This window comes from Garra rufa, chromosome 12, assembly GCF_049309525.1.
Source record: "Garra rufa chromosome 12, GarRuf1.0, whole genome shotgun sequence".
Lineage (NCBI taxonomy): Eukaryota > Metazoa > Chordata > Actinopteri > Cypriniformes > Cyprinidae > Garra > Garra rufa.
The window spans coordinates 5,909,302-5,931,307 of record NC_133372.1 but is presented as its reverse complement, the minus strand read 5'-3'; the positions used below and the strand labels follow the sequence as shown (position 1 = coordinate 5,931,307).

Genomic DNA, 22,006 nt, shown 5'->3' with positions numbered 1-22,006 from the left:
ATACTAATGGAAAAATTAAGTTTTGATATTTATGGTGGGAAATTTACAAAATATCTTCATGGAACATGATTTTATAATAATGATCAAATATAATCGTGCTACTTAAAATTTCATCATTCTTATTTTGTGCAAAAACGCTTTTATTGATAATCTTGAACTCAAATTAGGTCAAATTTGGCCTTTTTGCAAATCAGTTTAATTTTTCTTTAAGACGCAGGGCTGTGTAATTTATTATAATTTATTACATTTGGGGGCAGCCGTGGCCTAATGGTAGAGAGTCAGACTTGTAACCCAAAGGTTGCGGGTTCGAGTCTCAGGTCCCTTGAGAAAGGCACCGAAACCCCCAACTGCTCCCCGGGCGCCGCAGCAATGGCTACCCACTGCTCTGGGTGTGTGTTCACAACTGTGTGTGTGCACTTGGATGGGTTAAATGCAGAGCACAAATTCCTAGTATGGGTCACCTCACGTCACCTCCTTTCCTTTTAAAAACAGAAACCCTAGAGTGTGACAGTCTATATTGTGCATGCTCAAGTCCACAATATGACCACAGCTTTAACATACAGAACAACTTTCCACTGTTTCGTAATCATTTAAAGGGACAGGCCACCTAAAAATTTACATTCTCACATTACTCGCCCTCAAGCTGCTCCAAATTCATATGGATTTCTTTTACAATCTCTTCATGAACTTGTAAAGTGTCAATCAATTTTATTTTGGGCCTCACAGACAACTTTTCACAAAAATAAATAAATAAACATAACGTAAAACATAATTACTGTAAAAGGTGTAGGCTGAAGCCAAGCTTATTATACCTACACTTTAAACATAATTAACTGATGAACGACACTTTTCACTACATTTGACAATACAAGATAAACACAATTACATAAAACATTTCCCAAAATGTACATACATAATTCCAAAAATACATAATAACAGAAATACCTATTCTAGTTATGCAGTCTGACGGGTTTGAAACGACATGAGGGTGAGTAATAGATAACATTGTGTGATGTCAAGTGGGCCTGTCATCATTCTTCATTTCGTTGTATTTTTTCTTCATCACATATTTTAGAAATAATAAATTAATATCATTTGAAAGCTTAAAACCTTAAAGGTGCCATAAAATGTAAAACTGTTATTTTTTCCCCAATTAATTCTTCTGCTGTGCAAATACAACTTTACAATTTTAAAAACATGTAAAATTGCAGTTTACATGCTTTTTGTTTATAGTTGAAATCTCTGTAAAAGTAGGTGTGTCAATCTTCACTGGTTTCAAGATTCAATTTAATTTAATTACTGTTTTCATTATTAACTAAATATCATGTTGCTCACATTCTTAGTTTTCAATAGTACTGCACACGGCTACATTTTCATATGTTTTATATCAAATTTATTTTGTGCCAATTTTACTTTATTTTTACTATATAAGCAAGAAACTTTTTAAAACAATTACTTATTTAAAATAAGTGTTCTTTAGGTGTCTGAAAGTTTACAGACAATAGTTTTTCTTTTTTCCTCAGCATTACTGCCGTTTTATTATTACTGATGAGATCATAGACAGGCAGCTTTAACAAACTAATGCACAGCAGTGGCGAACGGTGACATTTTTTTTTAACCAGGCATGCTTAGTGCTAAAACCACCAGTAATACCAAAAATAATTATATCTTTAGATTATTTAGAAACCAGTAAAATCAGAGACGAAATCATATTTTAATATTTCCTCTTTTCCCTGTTTATTATTATTTAAAAAAATTATAGACATTTTATATGGGCTATTTTTTTCAGTGGACTTTCACATTTTGAATTGTTGAGAAATTATGATAATAAACAGTTAGGATGTTTTTTTGTTTTTGTTTTTCATTTGATTTAGTCGAGTAAGTTGTGCATCAAACACAATATGATTTTCGACGATCAGGATCTGGCAGCAACAGCGCGTTTTTCCGCTTGGGCGAGCGCTTCGCGGACAGCTTACCCCGCGAATAAAGTCATGCGCATGACAGAAAAACAGAGAATGCGCAACAATTCTGAGGAGTCGAGGAAGATGCGGAGAATCTGCTTGCCCGGAAGATTCAATCTCAAATAAGGGATCAACTTATAAGCATGTTTATATTATTTAACACGTGAACGCATTCTCTCTGACAGCCTGGGTATGTGGAGCATTAGCAGCTTATATGGACGGAACGCCACTGATGCACAGATCTATTTCGATATATCAGATGTTTTGTCCTGCTCTAAAAACATAACTGACTGTATGTACAGTTTCGTTTAAAACTATTTGAAAACGCAAGTGCATTTAACCGCATCTGCAATCGAGCTTTAGGACGAACAAACACAAAGCGCACGCGAAAGTCTGTCAGTGCATCTAATAGTACTGCATTCCAGACGGCAGAAATGAAAGCATAACTTAAGTAAAACACGGCGGGTGGAAGCACACAATGTCAAGCAGTGCGCACGAGTCTCACAGTGCAAATGCTGTGCAATGAAGCCGGCAGCGTCTCTAGCCCGCACACGTGCCATATGCGGAAAAAAAAAAACAAGCTCAGAATCGATTCTGAAATATTAGGAATCGATTCAGAATCGTTGAAGAGAGAATCGCGATGCATCGGAGAATCGATTTTTTCTCCCACCCCTAATGATGTTATAGTCTCGGGATCATTAATAGTTACGCCCCCAACATTTGCATCGCCTAATCATCAGATGTTCTGCGGGTAAGCTATTGTGAAAAAACAAAGCGAGGACAATAGCGAAAATGGCAGATCATAGAAATAAATGTTATGTTCCAGGTTGTGCAGGAGATGTTCTGTGCAGGGATGGACTGGTGTCTGAACTCAGAAAGGCACGGAAAATAAGGCGTTCTAATAAAATAAGCCAAGCCACTGAAGGGACGTGGTTAGCTTCTTGCTAACGATAGCCTGTTACATTGCACTAAATAAACAGAGTAAGGAGAAATGACTGCGCGGACGATAGCAAATGATTTGCAGATCCTGATCACTGCCGACAGCATCTAAACTTGTCAAATGTGGTAAGTACTGCCGCTGTAGTATAATGTTACACAAAGCCCCTGTGATCGCAAAAACTGAAAGTAAAAAGTTATCGTGCTTTCAAAACGGCAGTTTCAATGCTCCGCATAATAATAGCGGCTCGAGCTCCATAATTACATATATATTTTCCTCCGCTCTGTGAAACAGCCAATCGGAGCAGAGCTCTTCATTATTATTCATAAACCTTCCAAATAAGGCAATAACAGACAATTTCATTTTAGCGACAAATCCTAGGGTTGTAAATGGACCTGTAAAACTGTTTCTGGAGAATTTTTGCCCTTTCCTAAGCCATATACCTTCTATGTAGATATCAGAGAACAATTTAAAATGTTGTATCCATGCATTCTATGACACCTTTAAAATTCATTCTTTTTGAAATAGGATATTGCATTAACATTAAAATGGTACTTTAAAATCTTTTAGTGGTCTCCTCCCCCTAGGTGGGCGGTGTCAAGTATATTATTACAAAATGTATTACGCCTTTTAGAATAAATTTTTTATAATCTTGACAAAATACATATCATCAAAAAGGTCTGAGTCTGTTTTTGGCAAAATGCCCTAAATAAAATCTCACAGGAACCTCAGTATTTCTGTACTAACTTCAAATTTGAAATTTCTGTAGACATAAGGCTTTAAATTTATAGCAATTTTGGATTCAAAAATAATTTGTAAAACATTTATTTATATTGAACTTGTATAACTTTTTGATACTTTAATATTTTGAAATAATTCCACTTCCTCTGCAGATTGTCTTCTTTAATAAAAAAAACACTTTTGTCCAACATTAGGGTCTAAATTCCAAAGCATTCATGAATTATAACCATTTAAGTTTGGAAATTGCACTTTAATGTCTATGTTCAAAAATGGGGGTGGCACTTAAGGGGCTAAAAGGCTTAGGATCACTAAGTATTCTTGGTTACACTTTAGTTAATCTAAAGTTTAAAACTGATTAAACTTTAAGTAAATGATCTTACTTCACTGGAGCATTTCACCAAAACAAAAAAAAAATTAAAGAACATGCAAAATAAATAAATAAAAATTATGCTTAGAAACAGTGGGAACTGCTCAATCTATATTGACCAGCGCACAGCGGTATGAAACCCAGTTCAAAGTAGCTCAGTCTTCCTTTCTCAGATACCCAAATAAGAAAATGTGGCCCCACCAAAGATTCCTCCTCAGGCCTGTATTATGATATAGAGCTAAAGATTTAGTCTCAAACTGAGCTCTGCACGTCTGGCCGAGGGGGTTTTGTTTTTTTAAAGGATGTCGGGGATAAACACTAAATTAATCATGTTTTGGCTGAACTTGCCGGGGACTGAAATTTGCTTATAGAGGCCCGTGATCGCATAAAATATTAAAGACTTTCTCAGCACTACCAGGAGGCTAGGAGAAATGCTGGGCCACCGTCACCCATCGCAGACGAGCATTTGGAGATGATTTTAATAAAAAAAACAAAAAAGATGATTTGATTTGATCAGACAATAAAATGTCTGCTAACTTCACACCTTGTTTTCGATTCTAAGTTTCAGAGTAGGCTTGCCACGATAGACGGTGTTGACGGTGTTACCGGTTTTAAGATGCAACACCGGTGACATCACTTTTCCACCGTGACACCGTCTCCACCTTTTTTTTTTATGTATTCGTTTTTTTATTAAACATTTATTTGAATTGAATGGAAAATATTATTTTAAATAATTTACTTAAGACGAGAGCATGCAATATAATTAAAAACTGAACATTGCTACAATGCGTCATATTTCATTTATCACGTGAGGAGTTCGCGCTTACATATAATAAACAGCGTAAAAGTTAAGCATGTTTGGCCGAGCACGGGGCACTCCCCCTGCCCAGGGAGAGGGATGCTGAAAACAAGAGATGATGAAGGTAAGACTGCTTGGCTATTTAAAGGGATTCTCTTGTAGTGCTTGGATACGGAGTGTGATTGCTGATGGTGAATTGGCCGTGTTAATTATCTGTGCGAGGAGTCGAATTTACAGAAAGAGAATGGCGGACGATTTAGTGTCCAAAAGCACCTGTTTGGCAATATTTTGGGTTCAAGGTTTTTTTTTTTGTAGTTTCGTTGTCGTCCATTAAAATAATTGACGCCGAATTGCCAATTCCCGCAAAACTGAAAGTGAAAGTATAATACGCACGCATTTATAAGCTATTTAAAAGCAGAAAAAAGAGCAAATCCCCACCCCCACGGTGATACCGGTATTACCGGTGTTGTCACATGCCGATTAACCGGTGGGGAAATTTCCTCATCGTCACAACCCTATTTCAGAGTCAAACATCATTCACTTCATCATTAAGAAATCAACCCATTTGTCTTACTGACACAAATTACACATTAAAGAGTCTTTACAAATGACTGGGCCAATGTAAACGCGTTAGCCGACACGCTCTAAACTAGTTATCCCACGTTTTCGGTGGTAAATGCATTAGGTGGTTTACTCCGCCGGAAATGCTTCGCCTCATGGACTCGCAGCTCACGATGAGTCTGAGTTTAACAAATACATCACTTCATTACAGAGTAGTCAGACTGTGGGGGTCCCTCAGATTAAATAGGCCTATTTAAAAACTGCGATTTACATCCCTCACAAACCGCGACAATCTCCATAGTAACGACACACTAACTGACCCAAGAAAGCTTATTAAAATGTTATATTACACTGGGAGGGAGGTCAAAGGTCAATTTTTAACTAGGGGAGGAATAGGACACACACACACACTTACACTCACTTTAGGCCTGTATGATGGTGAGAGATCAGGTCCCAGCTACCGACGAAGGGGGTATTGGGAGAGGAGTGCAGCATGAGGCCGTGTAGGAGGGGGTGAGCGTCCACTTAAGGGCCCCCTTGCTGGGCCGGGCGAGGTTTAGTTGGTGGGGGTAAAGCCGAGCTTCATGGCACACTCCAAGAGCAAATCGAATTCTTCACAATTAGCTGAGCTTCCATGACAGGCACCAAGGTGGGAGAGCCACATCACTGACTGCTACAGCTCTGATTGGGCAATTCGTTCTCCACTATGCAAATGTGATGCTCCGAGGTTGTAAGGGAGGGCGGATGCGAGTCTCCAGGATGGTGCGATGGCGTCAAGGGTCAACAAATATTGTAAAAACAGGTTTTAGTGTCCTGTGGGAACAGAGGTGGGGAGTTTCATCATAAGTTGACATTAAAATGTCCAAACAACTAGGAAAGGGCATTAAGAATGTGAATGTGAAAGACCATACCGATTTGTAACGGGACGTCATTTTTTTGCAACTGCATCCCCACACATATCCTAATGGACAAAATTTGAGTTAGCCACTTGAAAAAATAAATAAATAAAAGGTGGAAAGTAATATTTAAAACACTTTGCTTACCTCATTTTATTCTGTATGTGTTCCATACTTACTTGCTGGTATTGCGGTGCATGATATGTTTAGGAAATTTGCTCTTTTTGTGAGGATTGGGGGGGTGGGGTGTTGAAATGGTCTTTATTCAGCTGTTCAGATTTTTTTTTTGTTCTCAATGCTGCTTTTGCAGCAGAGCTCTCAATATTTTTTCTTTTTTTCTTTTTTTTTTTTGCAGCTGATATTTTTTCTAGACCATTTCAATTCTTTATTTTTTTTACATTTCAAAATTAAACTCAGGAGATGAATCCAGAAGCAAAGAATTCATACAAACCATTAAAATTGTTACATAAAATATGTACACAAAAAAGCTACATCCTCATCAGGCTGATTATACACTAAGGAAAGCATACAACGTGTTTTATAACAATGTTCTACTGCTGTCTTTGAAATATGTCTCAAACTGTAACATTTTCAGAACTTTGGGTCAACACACTGACCACAAAATTAAAAACAAAACAAAATGCAGCCGCCAAAAGTTAGTCAATGTTTTGACACGATACAAAATAAAACTAGAATGACGGCGAGAAACTAAATCATTCGTTATCTTACATCTCAGTAATTGAAATTCACAGCCTTTTGAGTAACGTCTTCTATAGGTTTGATAAGTAAAATAAAAGCCAATGAAATGTAAATCAGATTTTTAAAAACAACCATTTCAAAAACACAGAACTCAAGATTCGACGCGTTCGAGTGTTGCAGTGCAGCAGGACTGGACACACGACTTCATCTTCATCTGCGCCATGAGCGCGACTCGTTATCGTCTTCCTCTTCGTCATCGTCCTGCAGCAGGGAATCGTCCACGAGAGAATCCTCTGGAAACTGCAGCCAATCAGAAAACAAACACTCAGAATGAAATGAATGCATAATGATACCATGGTATAGTCACTCAGCTACATGTGAGCAGGTAATACAATGAAATATAACTACAATTTAATGCAAGACACTGCAGGTGAATAGGGTAAAAAAAAAAAAAAAAAAAAATAGTTATCACTTTACTTACCCAGTTGATTGATTACTTTGATAATTGCAAACATTTTTTGTATTACACGTTTTCTAAAATGTTAGGTTTAAATATGCAAATAAGCCATTATTTAATTAAAGGTGCTAATTTGCATACATTTCTAGTACAAAAATCTAAACACTGGATGAAGTCAATTTCAAAATTCTTGTTTAAATTTTTGACATATTAGAGTCAAAAGCTTTTACAGAGGAAATTTGGGGTCTCATTTTGTCATAATAAAAAAAGAAGAACAGACAGGAAACACTTTTTTTTACCATTTTTTGAGGAATAAAATGTATAAAATCAAGCAAATTATATACAAAAAAATCCCTCAGTAAAAGCCTTCAGGATATAGACAGGAATAAAAATGTAAAGTTTGGTGTGTGTAAGCGTAACTGAAGTGGAGATTTATGGCTCAGTGTAGGAGGAAAAAAAAAACTCATTTTGAGAAAGCAGCCTTTAAAAATATGCATTGTAATTAAAATCTATTGACACAAACAGATAAAGTGCTATAAAAAAAACACTTAACAGTAGTTTTTGGATATTTTCCTTCCACTAGTAAAAAAAAAAAAAAAACACTTTATGAAAAACAAAAAAGCCCAAAATCTCCAAAAAAGAAAAATCCAAAAAAGACTTTTCCCTGGTTTAATATATTTTAAAACGCAATTAAATTTCTGTGATGCAAAGCTGAATTTTCAGCAGTCCCAAAGCAAATATGTTGATTTGCTGCTCAAGAACAGCAAACAGAGCAAACCAAATACACTTGAAGTGAACAGTAATTCAGGGTATACCTCCTCATCCTCAGGTTCAACCTCATCCGGGTCTGTCGTGTTGAGTGAAGCTGCAGGCTTGTGCCAGGCCAAACGCAACTCCTGATTATTAAACCGAACACCGTGGATGGCCGCCTGAGAACCAGAGTTGAAGTTTAGACAAGGCAAACATTTACATGTCTACTGATGTTTATGGGAATATGTCAGTACCTGTTCTGCCTCTCCACGGGTTTTGTATTTAATGATGGCACTAAGACTGGAATCCTCCATCTGGCAATCTTCAATCTCCCCGTATTGCTGGAGGGTTAGTTGAAAAACCAGTTATGACTTGAAGACATACATGATAGCAAGGATGCAGTGTGCCCTTTAAAATTACTCACTGCGAAGTGTGGCAGCAGGTCGACTCGATCCGCCTCAGTGAAACCGCTGATCTCTAAAGCTCTGGGTCGATGATCCACCACAGCGTGAGTTGGGACTCCTCTCCCACGTCCACGAATCCCTCGGCCTCGGCTCCTCAGGGCTCCCCGACCCCTGCTGTGGGCCCCCCTCCCACGTCCTGGGGTCAGAAGCCCCCTTTTGGCAGCCTGAATGAAATGAAAAGATCTAATATAAGCACATGGAGCTTAAGTAGCACTGCAGTGCCACTCAGTGGAAGGACTGAGAATGAGTTTTCTGTTTATAAGCCATTCACAATTTGAATAAAATTTTAGTTTCTCATGAATTTTCAAATTTCATTGGTACAACTTCAGTAAATACACTACCAGTCAAGAATTTTTTGGGTTTTTTAAAGAATTATTTTATGCTCACCAAGCCTGCATTTATTTAATCCAAAATACAGCAAAAGCCATAATATTGTGAAATATTTTTACTATTTAAAATAACTGCTTTCTATTTGAATATATTTTAAAATGTAATTTATTTCTGTGATCAAAGCTACATTATTAGCATCATTACTCCAAACTTCAGTGTCACACGATCCTTCAGAAATCATCTTTGATTTGCTGTTCAACAAACATTTTTTTATTATTACCATCATCAATATTTAAAACAGTTAAACAGTACATTTTCAGGATTCTTTGATGAATAGACAGATCCAAAGATCCGCATTCATCTAAAATAACAATAACATTATACCATTCAAACACTTGAATTAATACTTTTGTTTAGCAAGGATGCTTTAAATTGATCAAAAGTGATAAAGACATTTATAATGTCTATTCATTATAATGTCTATAAAAGATTTTTAATCATCTATAAAAAAAAAAAAAAAAAAAAAGAAAGAATCTACTCAATACAATAAATAATAAATGTTGCAGCAAATCAGAATATTAGAATGGTTTCTAAAGGATCATGTGGCTGGGTGCAATGATGCTAACAATTTAGCTTTAAAATCACATTTTAAAACATTCAAATAGAAAAAGAGTTATTTTAAATAGTAAAAATATTTCAAAATGTTACTGTTTTTGCTGTACTTTGGATCAAATGAACGCAGGCTTGGTGAGAAGAGACGTCTTTAAAAATCTTACTGTTCAAAAACTTTTGACTAGTAGTGTATGATTTTAAATGTTCCTTATGGTACTTGCTTAAAAAAAAAAAGTGATCGCTATGTCTAGTTTATTATTTTTTAACTGCTGATTTTTATTTAAGTATAATTTCTAAACTATTACAGTTATGAACATTTTATTTTCAGTTTTTATTTTTTATTTTCCAGTGTCATTTAGACTTACGTCTAAATTTGGCCTTAACTATTATGTACTTGCATCAAAAAATAAGTACAATGTACTTAATATTGCATTAACATTGCAATGCAAAACACTTTTGCTTCTATTAGGGTGGGATATGGGTAAGGTTAGGGACAGGATTGGTGGTTTGGGTAGGTGTAAGGGTGGGTTAGGGTGTAAGGCATGGGCCAACAGTAGTAATTACAGAAATTAATTACAAATGTAATTACATATAGTTTTAAATAAAGATAAGTACAATGTAAATACTTGTATGTACACAATAAGTACATTGTACCAAATGATTAATTTAAACGTAAGTACATAGTAGTTAAGGCCACCTAATGTAAAGTGGGACCGAAATAAACAAACAAAAACGAGCTCAAAACCAGAGCTTATTGTATCTTTGTGAAATACCTCTAATTGCAGCTGAGTGTATTTGATCTTGAGCTCAGCAGTGTCCTCTCCTGCCTGCATTTTCTTATAAAGGTCTAACTCTGTGTCCAGGAGCTCCTTTTGAGCCTGAAAACGAAGATGCATCAGAATATACATACGTAGAAAAATTGTACATGTGTTATACATTTGCAGAAATATTTTGTGCTATAAAACTGAGCGTGTACCTGAGCTTTGCTCTTGACTGTTGTTCTGAGGGCATTAGGACTGGATAGTCCTTTCATCTCCTCCTGTAGTTTGGTGATGCTGTTGGTGAGGGCGGTGAGGGTCTGCATGATCTGAGCTTTATCCTCCGCCTTCATGGTCTTGTTCTTCTCCAGCTTAGATATCAGAAGCTGAAGACACACAGGTTTTCAAATCTTATAATGCAGTTTATGTACAAAGTTAAAAAAGCAAAACCCCAGTGTCGTCCCTAAATCAAGGTCTTACAGAAGCCTGCTGATATCAGAAGTAAAGTGAAACTTTGATTCATGAGCTTGTCAAATATCATAGACTACCTAACATGTTCTCACAAGACTGACTTTGAAATACTTGTTTCTATCACTAGTCTGCAAGCTGTGTTTTTGAGACTTTGTGTAGCTTTGTTCATTTTATTGCACTTTTGAGGTAATGAAGTCGGTACTATGTTTCAGGTTTCTATAAAATAAACTTACAAAAAAAAATAAAAATTAGTTTTTAAGATAAATAAAATATATATTTCAGTAAAATATACAGAAAAAATTCTAGTCAAATAAAGCTGAAGTGTCAGTGCCAGTCAGTGTCAGCCTAGTACTGTTTCAGGTTTCTATAAAATAAACTTAATTTTTTTTTATAAAATATATAGAAAAAATGTTTTCTAGTTGAATAAAGCTGAAGTGTCACAATCATTTTAATATGCTGGTATGGTGCTTAAACTGTTTTTTTAATATCAAAGTTGAAAACAGTTGTGCCGTTTTATATTTTTGTGGAAACAGTGATACATTTTTTTCAGGATTCTTTGATGAATAGGAAGACATCATATATGCCTTTAATGAGTAAAAGTATTGTTTTTAAAAAAATCCCAAATTTTTAAATGGTAGTGTACTTTAACTTATTTAAATAAAGCTGTTCAACTGATAGTGACACCTAGCAAACAACTGAGCACTTTTCTAATAAAATTAACATATGAACAAGACAACAACAATTAATTTCACACCTTCTGAGTCTGAATGTGCTTCTCCAAAATCTCCTGTTTCTTCTTCCGAACATCCTGCTGAAGTTTCAGCGCCTCCTGTTGGAGAACGACAGGAGCACATTTACAGTAGTTCAACACTGCTAACACAAACATAAAATTTGCTACTTGCAGATTGTTTATTCCAGCACAATAATACAAACCCGTTTTCTTTTCAGGGCATCTTCTGCACTCACAGTCGTCCCAAACGGCACTCCCTTCTGGCCAGCCTTCAGTGCAGCTGGGTTATAAACAGTCTTAGTCAAGCCAGTAGACGTGGAAAAGACCTGTGCAGAAATTAAAGACTTTACCAAGAGATTTTACATCATGTATAAATATAGAAGGGTCTCAAAAAAAGCCAGTGGGCCACAACAAGATGGCATATTTTACACAAATGCAAACAGAACCTAAAAGTGCAAGTGGGAGGTTTATAGACTGCAACATGGAGTAGGCTTTCTGATAACAGTACAAAGCCTGGCTATGCAAACTATGAAAACAAACCTTTCCTCCAAGGCCAGCTGGTTTAGAGAGGCCCAGACGATCCTTGACTGAACCCTTGTTTGTGTTCTGTAGAGAACAGAAACAGAGATATGCTAAGATCTGAGACGACAAAGACAAAGCACACATGCAAGTACAGACGTTCAGCAACAATGAGAGACATACTGACCTGTGGAGGGCCGCCGGGGTTGTGTGAGGGTTCAGGGTGGGCTGTGGGCAGGGGTCCGAGCCGGTCTTTCACTGACTGTTTCAGTGTGGTCACCGCAGGCTCCTGGGCAGTCTGTATGCTCTACAAAAAACAAAAATTACACAATCAGATTTTACAGGTGGAAAATTTCCAATATGTAAAAGTGTATATGCATTGATCATCATGTTTGCCTAACAAACTCAACATTCAGAGCATGCACAATAAAAGGACTCATTATTGTAAGAAATTGCCATAAAGGGTTTTGTACTGTAAACTATGTAGGAATTTTTTTTGTGTTGTGAAGAAAAGTATTACGGGTAGTAATTAGCAGTGTTGGGCAAAGTTACTTTTAAAAGTAATGCATTATAATATTAAGTTACTCCCTAAAAAAGTAACTAATTCCGGTACTTAGTTACTTTTTATGGAAAGTAATGCTTTACATTACTTTTGCATTACTTTTTAAATCTGGGCAGGGCTTGCTTGTTTGTTTTTAATATAAAAAGTTATATTTTTGGCAAATGTAAAAGCTTTTTCACACCAAAAGCCTCAGGCTTAGAGAAAAGTAAGTTCATGCCTGAACAGTAGACCGCAGAAGAAAAATAACTCTTTATCAATAAAAATAAATAAATAAAAATGAGAACAAAATGTTCGATTATCTTGAGAAATTTTTGCTTTTTAGTATATTAGTTTGCTTATTAATAAAATGTGATTAAATAATACAAAGGATATTTGTGTTATTTAACATTTAATTATTGCAGGTTTGCACTGAATTTAACTGTTTATATTTATTTTGAGGAATACTATATCTGATTTTTAGTGAGTGAGAGAATTTTTTGGCATGTTTACATTTATTCTAGATAACATCTTAAATCACAATTTCTCTCGAAATGAGGACAGGAGAGCTTTAAATCAATAAATGGGGGGCGGGGGGGGGGGTAACTGGCGTTACTTATTTGAAAAACTATAATTTTCTTGACAATTAAAAAGAATTTTCTCAATATTTTTATTTTTTTGCACCCTCAGATTCCAGATTTTTAAATAGTTGTATCTCAGCCAAATATTGTCCTATCCTAACAAATAATTCATCAATGGAAAACTTATTTATTCAGCTTATTTATTTCAGCTTTCAGTCTTATGACTGGTTCAGGGTCATATATAAAATATATATATGAATTGTATTGCTGACTGCATTGTGCATGTAAAATATAAAATTATAAATGTCTTAGTTACTATATACAAAAAAATTGTGATCATTTTATTTAAAATGTGTGCGTCTCATTTACCATCTTTAAACTAAATTCTGAAAAATGTTTAAGTCACTACCTTTAATAAAATCCTCTCCCTAATAAATACAGTAAAATATATATTTAAATCACAATTAAATTTAAATGTATATTTTAGTGGCATTGGTCACTCATAAAATATTGGTCAACTGCTAATAATTCTAATGGTTCAATTCTGCCCATTTGTCCTAAGTCAGGAGGATTTCATACCGGATGTGGCGTAGGGTGTACGTGCTCCACTCCATCCTCTCTGTGCCAGTGTACTCTGATGAAGCGGTTGTTGAGTACTGCCTCTGTGCTCTGCATGGCCCGTCTGGCTTCATCAGGAGAGGCAAACTGGATCAGCGCCCCTTCTGGGTCATTATTATATGCCACCTGAAACATAATTTCAACATTAACCTGAATCTTTAACATCATGAATGCTTGACTTTTAACCATCACAGGCTTATTTGAGTAATAATACCTGGAGGTTAACAATGGTGCCAAACTTGCTGAAGTGCTCATTTAGTTTGCTGATGTTGTTGAGTTCAGGAGGAATCTGACGGATGGCCAGTTTGGTGTTTGCTGAAGAGTAGGGCATTTTCCTTTGAAAGCCATGGTGGTTGGGTTTGTTGAAGTTTGGTCTGTAGAGCAAAAGAAACACATGCACATTGAGTTCAAATAATAGTAATGAAATGGACTTTTAATTTTTAAAAATTCACAGCACCAAAAAAAATGGATACTTTATGTGTGCGCAATCAAGTATTTGATTGGAGAAATTTAATAAACGTCTTGATAAAGACTGCATTCATATTCAAATACATGCACCCTTTTATGCATCTATTTTACCTTAGAAAATAATTTTAACTTGCCCCATTTCTTACTTCATGGTTTAAAATCAGACATCATTTTTACTTTTTTAAATAAAAATTTGTAAAGTTTTTAATAAAATATTTGAATGACTATCTTACTTGTCAAACCAGGGTTTCTTTGCAGGAATCGCTCCATCATGCATTCCTACTCCTCTCTTCCTGGAGTCTGATTCTAAAACTATCCGCGCGCTGTTGCTGTTTGACATTTTCTCTGAAAGAATTACACAAACAAAAAGATTGAAGTAAAGAATGAGAAAATCTGTTAAGCTGCATTTAAATTCTTTAGGACGAAAAATAAATAAAAGAGCTGGTTTAGCCGGGAGGCCAGAGCTCACAGTTACCTCTAGGAGGCAGATCCACTTCTCCCATGGTCAGACCAATCAGATTGGGCCGCTGAGCATTGACTCTGTGTCTGTACATGGGCCGTGAGGTCATGCTGGGGGCTTCAGGATTATACACCTCTGGCTCAAACGAATCTATATATTATAAAAAAAATCAGCATATTAGAATGATTTCTGAAGGATCATGTGACACTGAAGATTCTGAAAATTCTGCTTTGTCATCACAGGAATAAATTACAATTTAAAATATATTCAAATAGAAAACAGTTAATTTTAAATTGTAATCATATTATTGTTCTACTGTACTTTTGATCAAATAATAGCAGCCTTGGTAAGCATAAGAAACTTCAAAATCTTTTTAAAACATGTTACTGATCCCAAACCTTTGAACACTAGGGTTAGGGATAGGGTGTAGCTGTGTAATAAGTGAGATAACGTAGTCATCCGATAATTATTGCAAAATAAACCTCTTAACCTACGGGTGATGAGTCCTAATCACCAGAATGCATTTCACGTTTATTGCTGGCTGATTGTACATTGATCCCTGACATATTCCACACTTTTGTTTTCCCCCTATTCATTTGATTAGTTTTGGTGCAAGATTTTTTTTAACACTTGTCATAATTTACATAAATCCTCCTATGATTCAGTATATGTCCAGGTTCAGGATATGACTGTCCAGTTGAGTCATCATTGTATTACTGTATTAGACATATTGCATTCATAACCACATACCTGAAGTAAAAAGGGGTGGTGGAGGCTGGGTTATCGGAGGCCGGACACCTGATGTGACTATAGTGGGCACAGAGCTGGTGATGGAGTTTGGTGGACCATCCATACCAGAGGGCTGCAAAGCAGGAAGAGGAGGAGGAGGACCTGAAAAAGAAAGGAACAGAAGATTTAATATATATATATAAAAAACACACTCATTATACATTAAAGGTTTACTCCACGTCATCCAAGATATTCATGTCTTTCTTTTTTTAGTCGTAAAAACATGATTTTTCTCCATATAGTGGAATTCTATGGTGCTCAACAGACTGAAGGTTAAAAATGCAGCTTCAAAGCGCTCTAAATTATCCCAGTTGAGGATAAAGTTCATATTTATACACTTTTTTTTAACCACAAATGCTCGTCTTGTCTAACTCTGCAATGCACATGGGGTACTCTGTGCACTCCTGTTCAATAGAGTTAGGCTATGTCAAAAAACTCCCAACTCATTTTCTCCTCCAACTTCAAAACTTTCCTATATTGCCATTTTAACTTTTTTTGTAAACGGTGTTTGACTCTTCTTGCACATTCACTTTGTAAACACTAGGTTGGAACTTCTGCAGCGATGAAGGAAGATTTTGAAGTTGGAGGAGAAAATGAGATGGGAATTTTTCAGTTTGCACTAACTGTCTTGAACCGGAGTGCACAGAGTAAGCATGCGCTTCACAGAGCAGAGATGAGCATTTGAGGTTAAAAAGTTTTTTTTTTTTTTTAAGTATAACTTCAAAAAAACAGATCAGTTCGCTAGATAAAACCCTCAATCCTCGGCTGGGATCGTATGGTGCTCAACGGATTAAAGATTTAAAATGGAGTTTCAGTGCAGTGAAAATCCTTTAACGTATTCCTCAAAAAACTTACATTTCTTTGCAACTGAAGAAACATGAACATCTTGGAGGACATATGGGTGAGTAAATTATCAGGTAATTTTTATTTTGGAAGTGGACTAATCCTTTAAAATAAGAAGTTTTTAAAAAATACCTGCTACAGGGGGTAGGCTGGGTGGCATGGTGCCCGGTGGGGGCACAGGAGGTCTGAGGTTCACCGGTGGAGTCAGGAGTGAGTGAGGGGGTGGCAGACCTGGAGGAGGTGGGCCGTCCACTCCAGGAAGAGGCGGCGGCGGCTGGAAAGGAAGTATGCTGGGAAGATTAACGTCCTCCACCACCACCGGATCACTTCCGTGATCGAAAGGGCACATGTCTCCCCGCATACAGAAGCCTTTCTCTGTAGAGACAACCAAATCAGGATGTTACTGACATAAAGATGGTTTAGTCTGTAATGAATGCGGTTCACCGATTAGAGAGTTTAAAATTCTGTACCATCATAGTCACGACAACGTTTTCTTGGTGGGCCGCCTCTGCCGAAGGGTGTGTGGTCCTGTGGGAATTCTGACCAACTCTCTGTGGTGTTGTTTCCATGGTGGGTGGGGGCGATGACAGTGATGGTGCTACTGAGGGTGGGTACAGGGAAATGAGCAGAGGAGTTCCCAGGTGTGAGAGGCGTAGCGGTGTAGCCATCGCCGGCCGCAGCACCCTCCTGACGTTCTGGGCGACTGTGCTCATATTTTGGCTTTCCAGAATCTCGCTCTAGCAAGGCAAGAAAAGTATTTAACAGGAGAATGCAAGTAATGCAAGTAAGATTCTAAATATACTACAGTTAAAATATTTTTGGAAAATTAATACTTTTATTCAGAAAAAGTGACAAAATGTATAATTTTACAAAAGATTTCCATTGCCAAATAAATGCAGTTAATTTTAAATTTCTATTCATCAAAGAATACTGGAAGTATCACAGTTTCCACAAAAGTATAAGGTAAGATATTTTTAAAAATCATAAATAAGAAATCAGCATATTAGAATGATTTCAGAGGGATCATGCTACAGTGAAGATGTTGAGAATTTTGCTTTGTCAACAAAGGAATAAATTACATTTAAAATTTCTAAAATAAAATGAATGAAAAAACATTTACACAATATTTCACGTTATTACTGTTTTAATGTATTTTTTTTTTTGATCAAATAAATGCAGCCTTGGTGAACATGAGAAACATTTTTAAAAACCTCACCAACTTCAAACTTTTTTTTTTATTTTACTTAATTATAGGGATGCACCAAAATAAAAATTCTTGGCCAAATTTCTAATTTTTCCCTCATGTAATTTTTTTTTTTCACCATTGCATACATTAAATAGCCAAAATGTGCTTTTTACAGTTTTGTCTTGCTTTTCAAAAAAAAAAAAAACAACTACAAAACAATTTAAAAATATTTACTTAACACTGAATATTTTTAACATTCTAGTGGACATTATAGCCTACCAACAAAGCACAATTTAACTTAAAATTAATAAGTTAGTAAAATAATATTCTATGGCAATTTTTAAGACCATTCTTGAATCAGGCATGCATTTTTAATATACAAATAAATGCAGCCTTGCTGAGCAAAGAAGAATGTTATAATAAATGTATTAATAGAGCTGTTGTAATGGTTATTATCATAATTTTTGTCTTAGTTTATTTAATTTTTTCGCTTATCCTCTTGCCGAACATTTGGTGCATCCCTACTTAATTATACGAATTTGCATTTTTTTCGGTAAAAGATATTCCATGCAGTATATATTAATATGAGTTATAAAATATAAGCACATATACAAATTCAAATATAAAAAATATACCACATCATTAAAGTAAAGTGACACCTTACCTCTGCTTCTGCTTCTAGATCGAGTCCGTGTGCGAGATCGTGATCGGCTGCGGTCCCGGTCTCTGTCCCGATCTCGCTCTCTGTCCCGGTCACGATTGCGGTCTTTACTCCAGCTGCGACTACGACTGCGACTGTAACTGCGGCTGCGTTCTCTCCTGCGGTTATACCGTTCTCTGTATGAGTCTCTTCTGGGTGGGTTACGGTCATACTCTCGCTTCCTGGAGCGGTCATCTTTCTTGCGGTCGTCTACTCTCCTGTAATTCAATTTAAATAGAAGAGAAAATATGAGGATAGTTGGTGGCTTAAGAAATATGTATGTATATACATTACAAGTCAAGTTTTTTAATGTTTCTTAAAGAAGTCTCTTCTGCTCACCAGGCCTGCATTTATTTGATCCGAAGTACAGCAAAAACAGAGAAATTTTTTAAATATTTTTACCACTTAAAATAACTACTTCTACTTAAATACATTTTAAAATGTAATTTATTATTTATTTTTAGCATCAATACTTCCAGTCACATGATCCTTCAGAAATCATTCTAATATTCTGATTTGCTGCTCCAAAAAAATATTAAGTTAAAAACAGCTGAGCAGAATATTTTCAGTTTTTTTTTTTTGATGAATAGACGGTTCAGAAAAACAGCTTTTTTTCTGAAATAGAAGTCTGTAGTAATACTATATACGTCTTTATCACCACTTTTGATCAATTTAAAGCATCCTTGCAAAATAAAAATTGTACTGACTCCAAGCTTTTGAATGGTATAACGTTACAAAAACTTTTTATTTCAGATAAATGCTGATCTTTCTATTCATCAAAGAATCCTGGAAAAATGTAAAAATACAAACTGTTTTTGTATTGATAATATTGATAATAATAATAATGTATCTTGAATAGCAAATCAGCATTTTAGAATGCAACTAGGCAAATTAGGCTTTAATCACAGAAATAAATTACATTTTAAAATATATTTAAATAGAAAACAGGTATTTTTAATAATAAAAATATTGTACTTTATTTTACTGTTTTTGCTGTACTTTGGATAAAATAAATGCAGGCTTGGTAAAAAAAGAAGAGACTTCTTTAAAAAAAAACATTAAAAAAACGTTTGACTGGAAGTGTTTGTATGTATGTGTGTGCCATTTTGGGAAAGCTAAAATTAAAATAAAAATCGTATATTTAATGTTAATCTCACCTGCTGTCTCGGCTGTATCTGGAGCTAGATGGAGGACTGTGGTTTATTCTCCTCGAGAATTTCTTGTCTCTGTCCTCCTCTCGGCTGGGCTGCTCAAGCAAAAAAAAAAACAGAAATCAATACCATCAAACAAAATAGAAAACTGACATTTCAGACAAAATTTACAAAACGTAGACTACAGTTTAAAACTTTGGGGTCTGTAGGACTTTAAAAATGTTTTTTTTTTTAAATAATAATCTTCAGTTTGCCAAGGGTGCATTTATTTGATCAAAAACAGTATAAATAATAAAATTGTTAAGTATTGTTAAAATGTAAAATATCTTTTATATTTGAATACATTTTAAACTGTTGAATGTTCAGCATCATTACTCCAGTCTTCAGTGTCACATGATTCTTCAGAAATCACTCTAAAATGCTAATTTGCTGAAACATTTCTCACTATTTTCATGTTGTGCTGCTTAATCTTTTTCTCTGATGAACAAAGTTCAAAATAGCAGCATTTTTTTTAGGGAAAAAAACCGTACTGTTTATATTTACTGTCAGTTTTGATCAATTTAACATGTGCTTGCTCAATAAGATTATTAATGTATAAATAAATAAATAAATACAGACCCCAATTTTTTGAACGGGAATGTAGTATCATTCAAAATGACTTGTGTGAACTGATTCATTTTATTTTACCTCCTCTTTCTTCGTGTCATCTTTCTCTGTGCGCTGGTGAGTTTCAGCTCTGCTTGTGGAAGTGGGCTGCTCTGGTTGAGGTAGGTAACTCTTTGCGTTCACAGCTTCAAAAAGTTTGTCCACAAATGTCTGCGTCTCTGAAAGCAGAAGCAAAAAATATGTTAACAGCCTCAGAGATTTAAATATGCTTCACATAAGCTGATATACGCTGCGGCTGACCGTAATTGCAGTGACATTGAGCTGTCAACCAAATCATACCAAAAGTGACAAAACGGCAAGCACTTGACCTGATCCTCATCCTGCTAGTTTGTTCAAACATGATATAGTTGAATTATACCTTTCTGAAGGAATACATCCAACTGGTCAATGCATAGTGCTTTCAACTCCTTCTCCGATTTATCTTTCTTTACCAAGGCAACCACATATTTCGCAAGAGCAGAAGGGTCAGCATCACATCTGTTGGACAGACACATAAATATCACATAAAGAGTCATTGACACTCATATGACAACTTACAACATCTTTACAGTTTGTAGAAAAGACACAACTTACAATTGCTGGTAATTCGGGATTACTAGGATAACTATGTGCAAGCATTATAAGTAATACAATTTATGGACGATATACAAAAATGAACCAATGCATTTGTCAAAAATAACTAAAGTCACTGACATTCAGAAAAATCTGAATCATGCTGCTAGCATCATTTACACGCACAGTGCAGCAGCATCATCACTTACATTGGTTCAAGAGTCTTCGAGAGCCATGTCTTCAAGGCATCGAGGTTTTCAATGATCATCTTTCAGAGGAGGGCTGTTTATTCTGCAGTTGTGCCCCTGTGAGAGTAACCAACAATAGTGAGTTTATAGTCCGGTCGGGATGTAACGTTAAGTTAGTGTGTTTGTACTGTCAGGCCTCAATTACTCACTCACTCAGCGCCCTCATTAACTCCGACTGGAAAACCACATGTAACTGTACACCAGCCAGGGAAGACAGCCGGTAACGGAAAGCTTAGATGCGGTCTTTAAATGAGAAGTTATCAGGGTTGGTTTCTGTGCGGATGTGAACGAACTGTCCGCCACACTTTCAGCTCTTTCTTACTTTCGAGAAATGGCGACTGTTTACTCTCGCGGGCAAATCTCGCGAGAACACTGCCCACCGCTGCACACAGTCACTTGCAGAGAGTTTCTTAAAGGGGCCACTACGGTGTGAAGGCAGAATCATCTAAATTTACCAAACAGGTTTTTAAATAATTTCACTTTATTGTTATTTGAACATATTTCAATATTACATTGGTTCGTTATGTATTGCGAGAAATACTAACACTCTCCTTCTCCTTATAATCTTTTTAATAATGTAATCAGTTTTTATTTTGTGATGTGTACCCTTGTATTGTTCTAATGGTCTGTATTATTTGTACTCTTGTTTGAAATATATAACATATACATAAATAAAACGTATTGATAAAAATATATTATGTGATATTTTTTAAATTAAAATCCAATGATGCACACAGAAGCATACACTGTGTCTCCTGAATTAAACGACTCATATTAATGCTATAATGTCCCCATGAGTCCCTTGTTTGTCCTGAACAGTTAAACTGCCTGCTGTTCTTCAGAAAAATCCTTTAGATCCCACAAATTCTTTGGTTTTCCAGCATTATGTATTTGAACCCTTTCCAACAATGACTGTAGGCTTTTGAAATCCATCTTTTCACACTGAAGACAACTGAGGGACTCATATGCAACTATTACAGAAGGTTCAAACACTCACTGATGCCCCAGAAGGAAAAAACCATGCATTAAGAGCCGGGGGTGAAAACTTATGAACAGAATGGAGATGTGCACATTTTTCTTATTTTGCATAAATATCTTTTTTTTTTTTTTCATTTAGTACTGCCCTTTCAGAGGCTACAGAAGATACTTAAATG

General features: G+C 35.7%; 1 protein-coding gene across 1 annotated transcript; it reads right to left on the bottom strand.

Moving 5' to 3' along the window:
• Positions 1 to 6,503: 6,503 nt before the first annotated feature.
• On the bottom strand, positions 6,504 to 21,175 carry LOC141346492 (RNA-binding protein 26-like). The gene is made up of 23 exons (XM_073851367.1): positions 21,002 to 21,175; positions 20,814 to 20,909; positions 20,411 to 20,529; positions 20,074 to 20,210; positions 19,393 to 19,481; positions 18,200 to 18,453; positions 16,820 to 17,086; positions 16,482 to 16,724; positions 15,468 to 15,608; positions 14,733 to 14,867; positions 14,491 to 14,602; positions 14,004 to 14,163; positions 13,751 to 13,915; positions 12,240 to 12,359; positions 12,074 to 12,139; positions 11,737 to 11,859; positions 11,558 to 11,632; positions 10,551 to 10,718; positions 10,348 to 10,452; positions 8,593 to 8,796; positions 8,423 to 8,509; positions 8,234 to 8,347; positions 6,504 to 7,261 (listed from the first exon to the last, which is right to left on the bottom strand). Exons 2-23 carry the CDS (start codon positions 20,870 to 20,872, stop codon positions 7,172 to 7,174), a joined length of 3,033 nt encoding a protein of 1,010 aa, XP_073707468.1. The 5' UTR covers positions 20,873 to 20,909; positions 21,002 to 21,175; the 3' UTR covers positions 6,504 to 7,171.
• Between the last annotated feature and the right edge of the window lie 831 nt (positions 21,176 to 22,006).

Coding starts and splice junctions, on each gene's coding strand:
- LOC141346492 (XM_073851367.1), bottom strand. CDS start 20,872: ATGATCATTGAAAACCTCGATGCCTTGAAGACATGGCTCTCGAAGACT. Junction 18,454..19,392: donor AGATACAGCCGAGACAGCAG/GTGAGATTAACA, acceptor ATTGAATTACAG/GAGAGTAGACGACCGCAAGA. Junction 8,510..8,592: donor ACCTGCTGCCACACTTCGCA/GTGAGTAATTTT, acceptor CTAACCCTCCAG/CAATACGGGGAGATTGAAGA.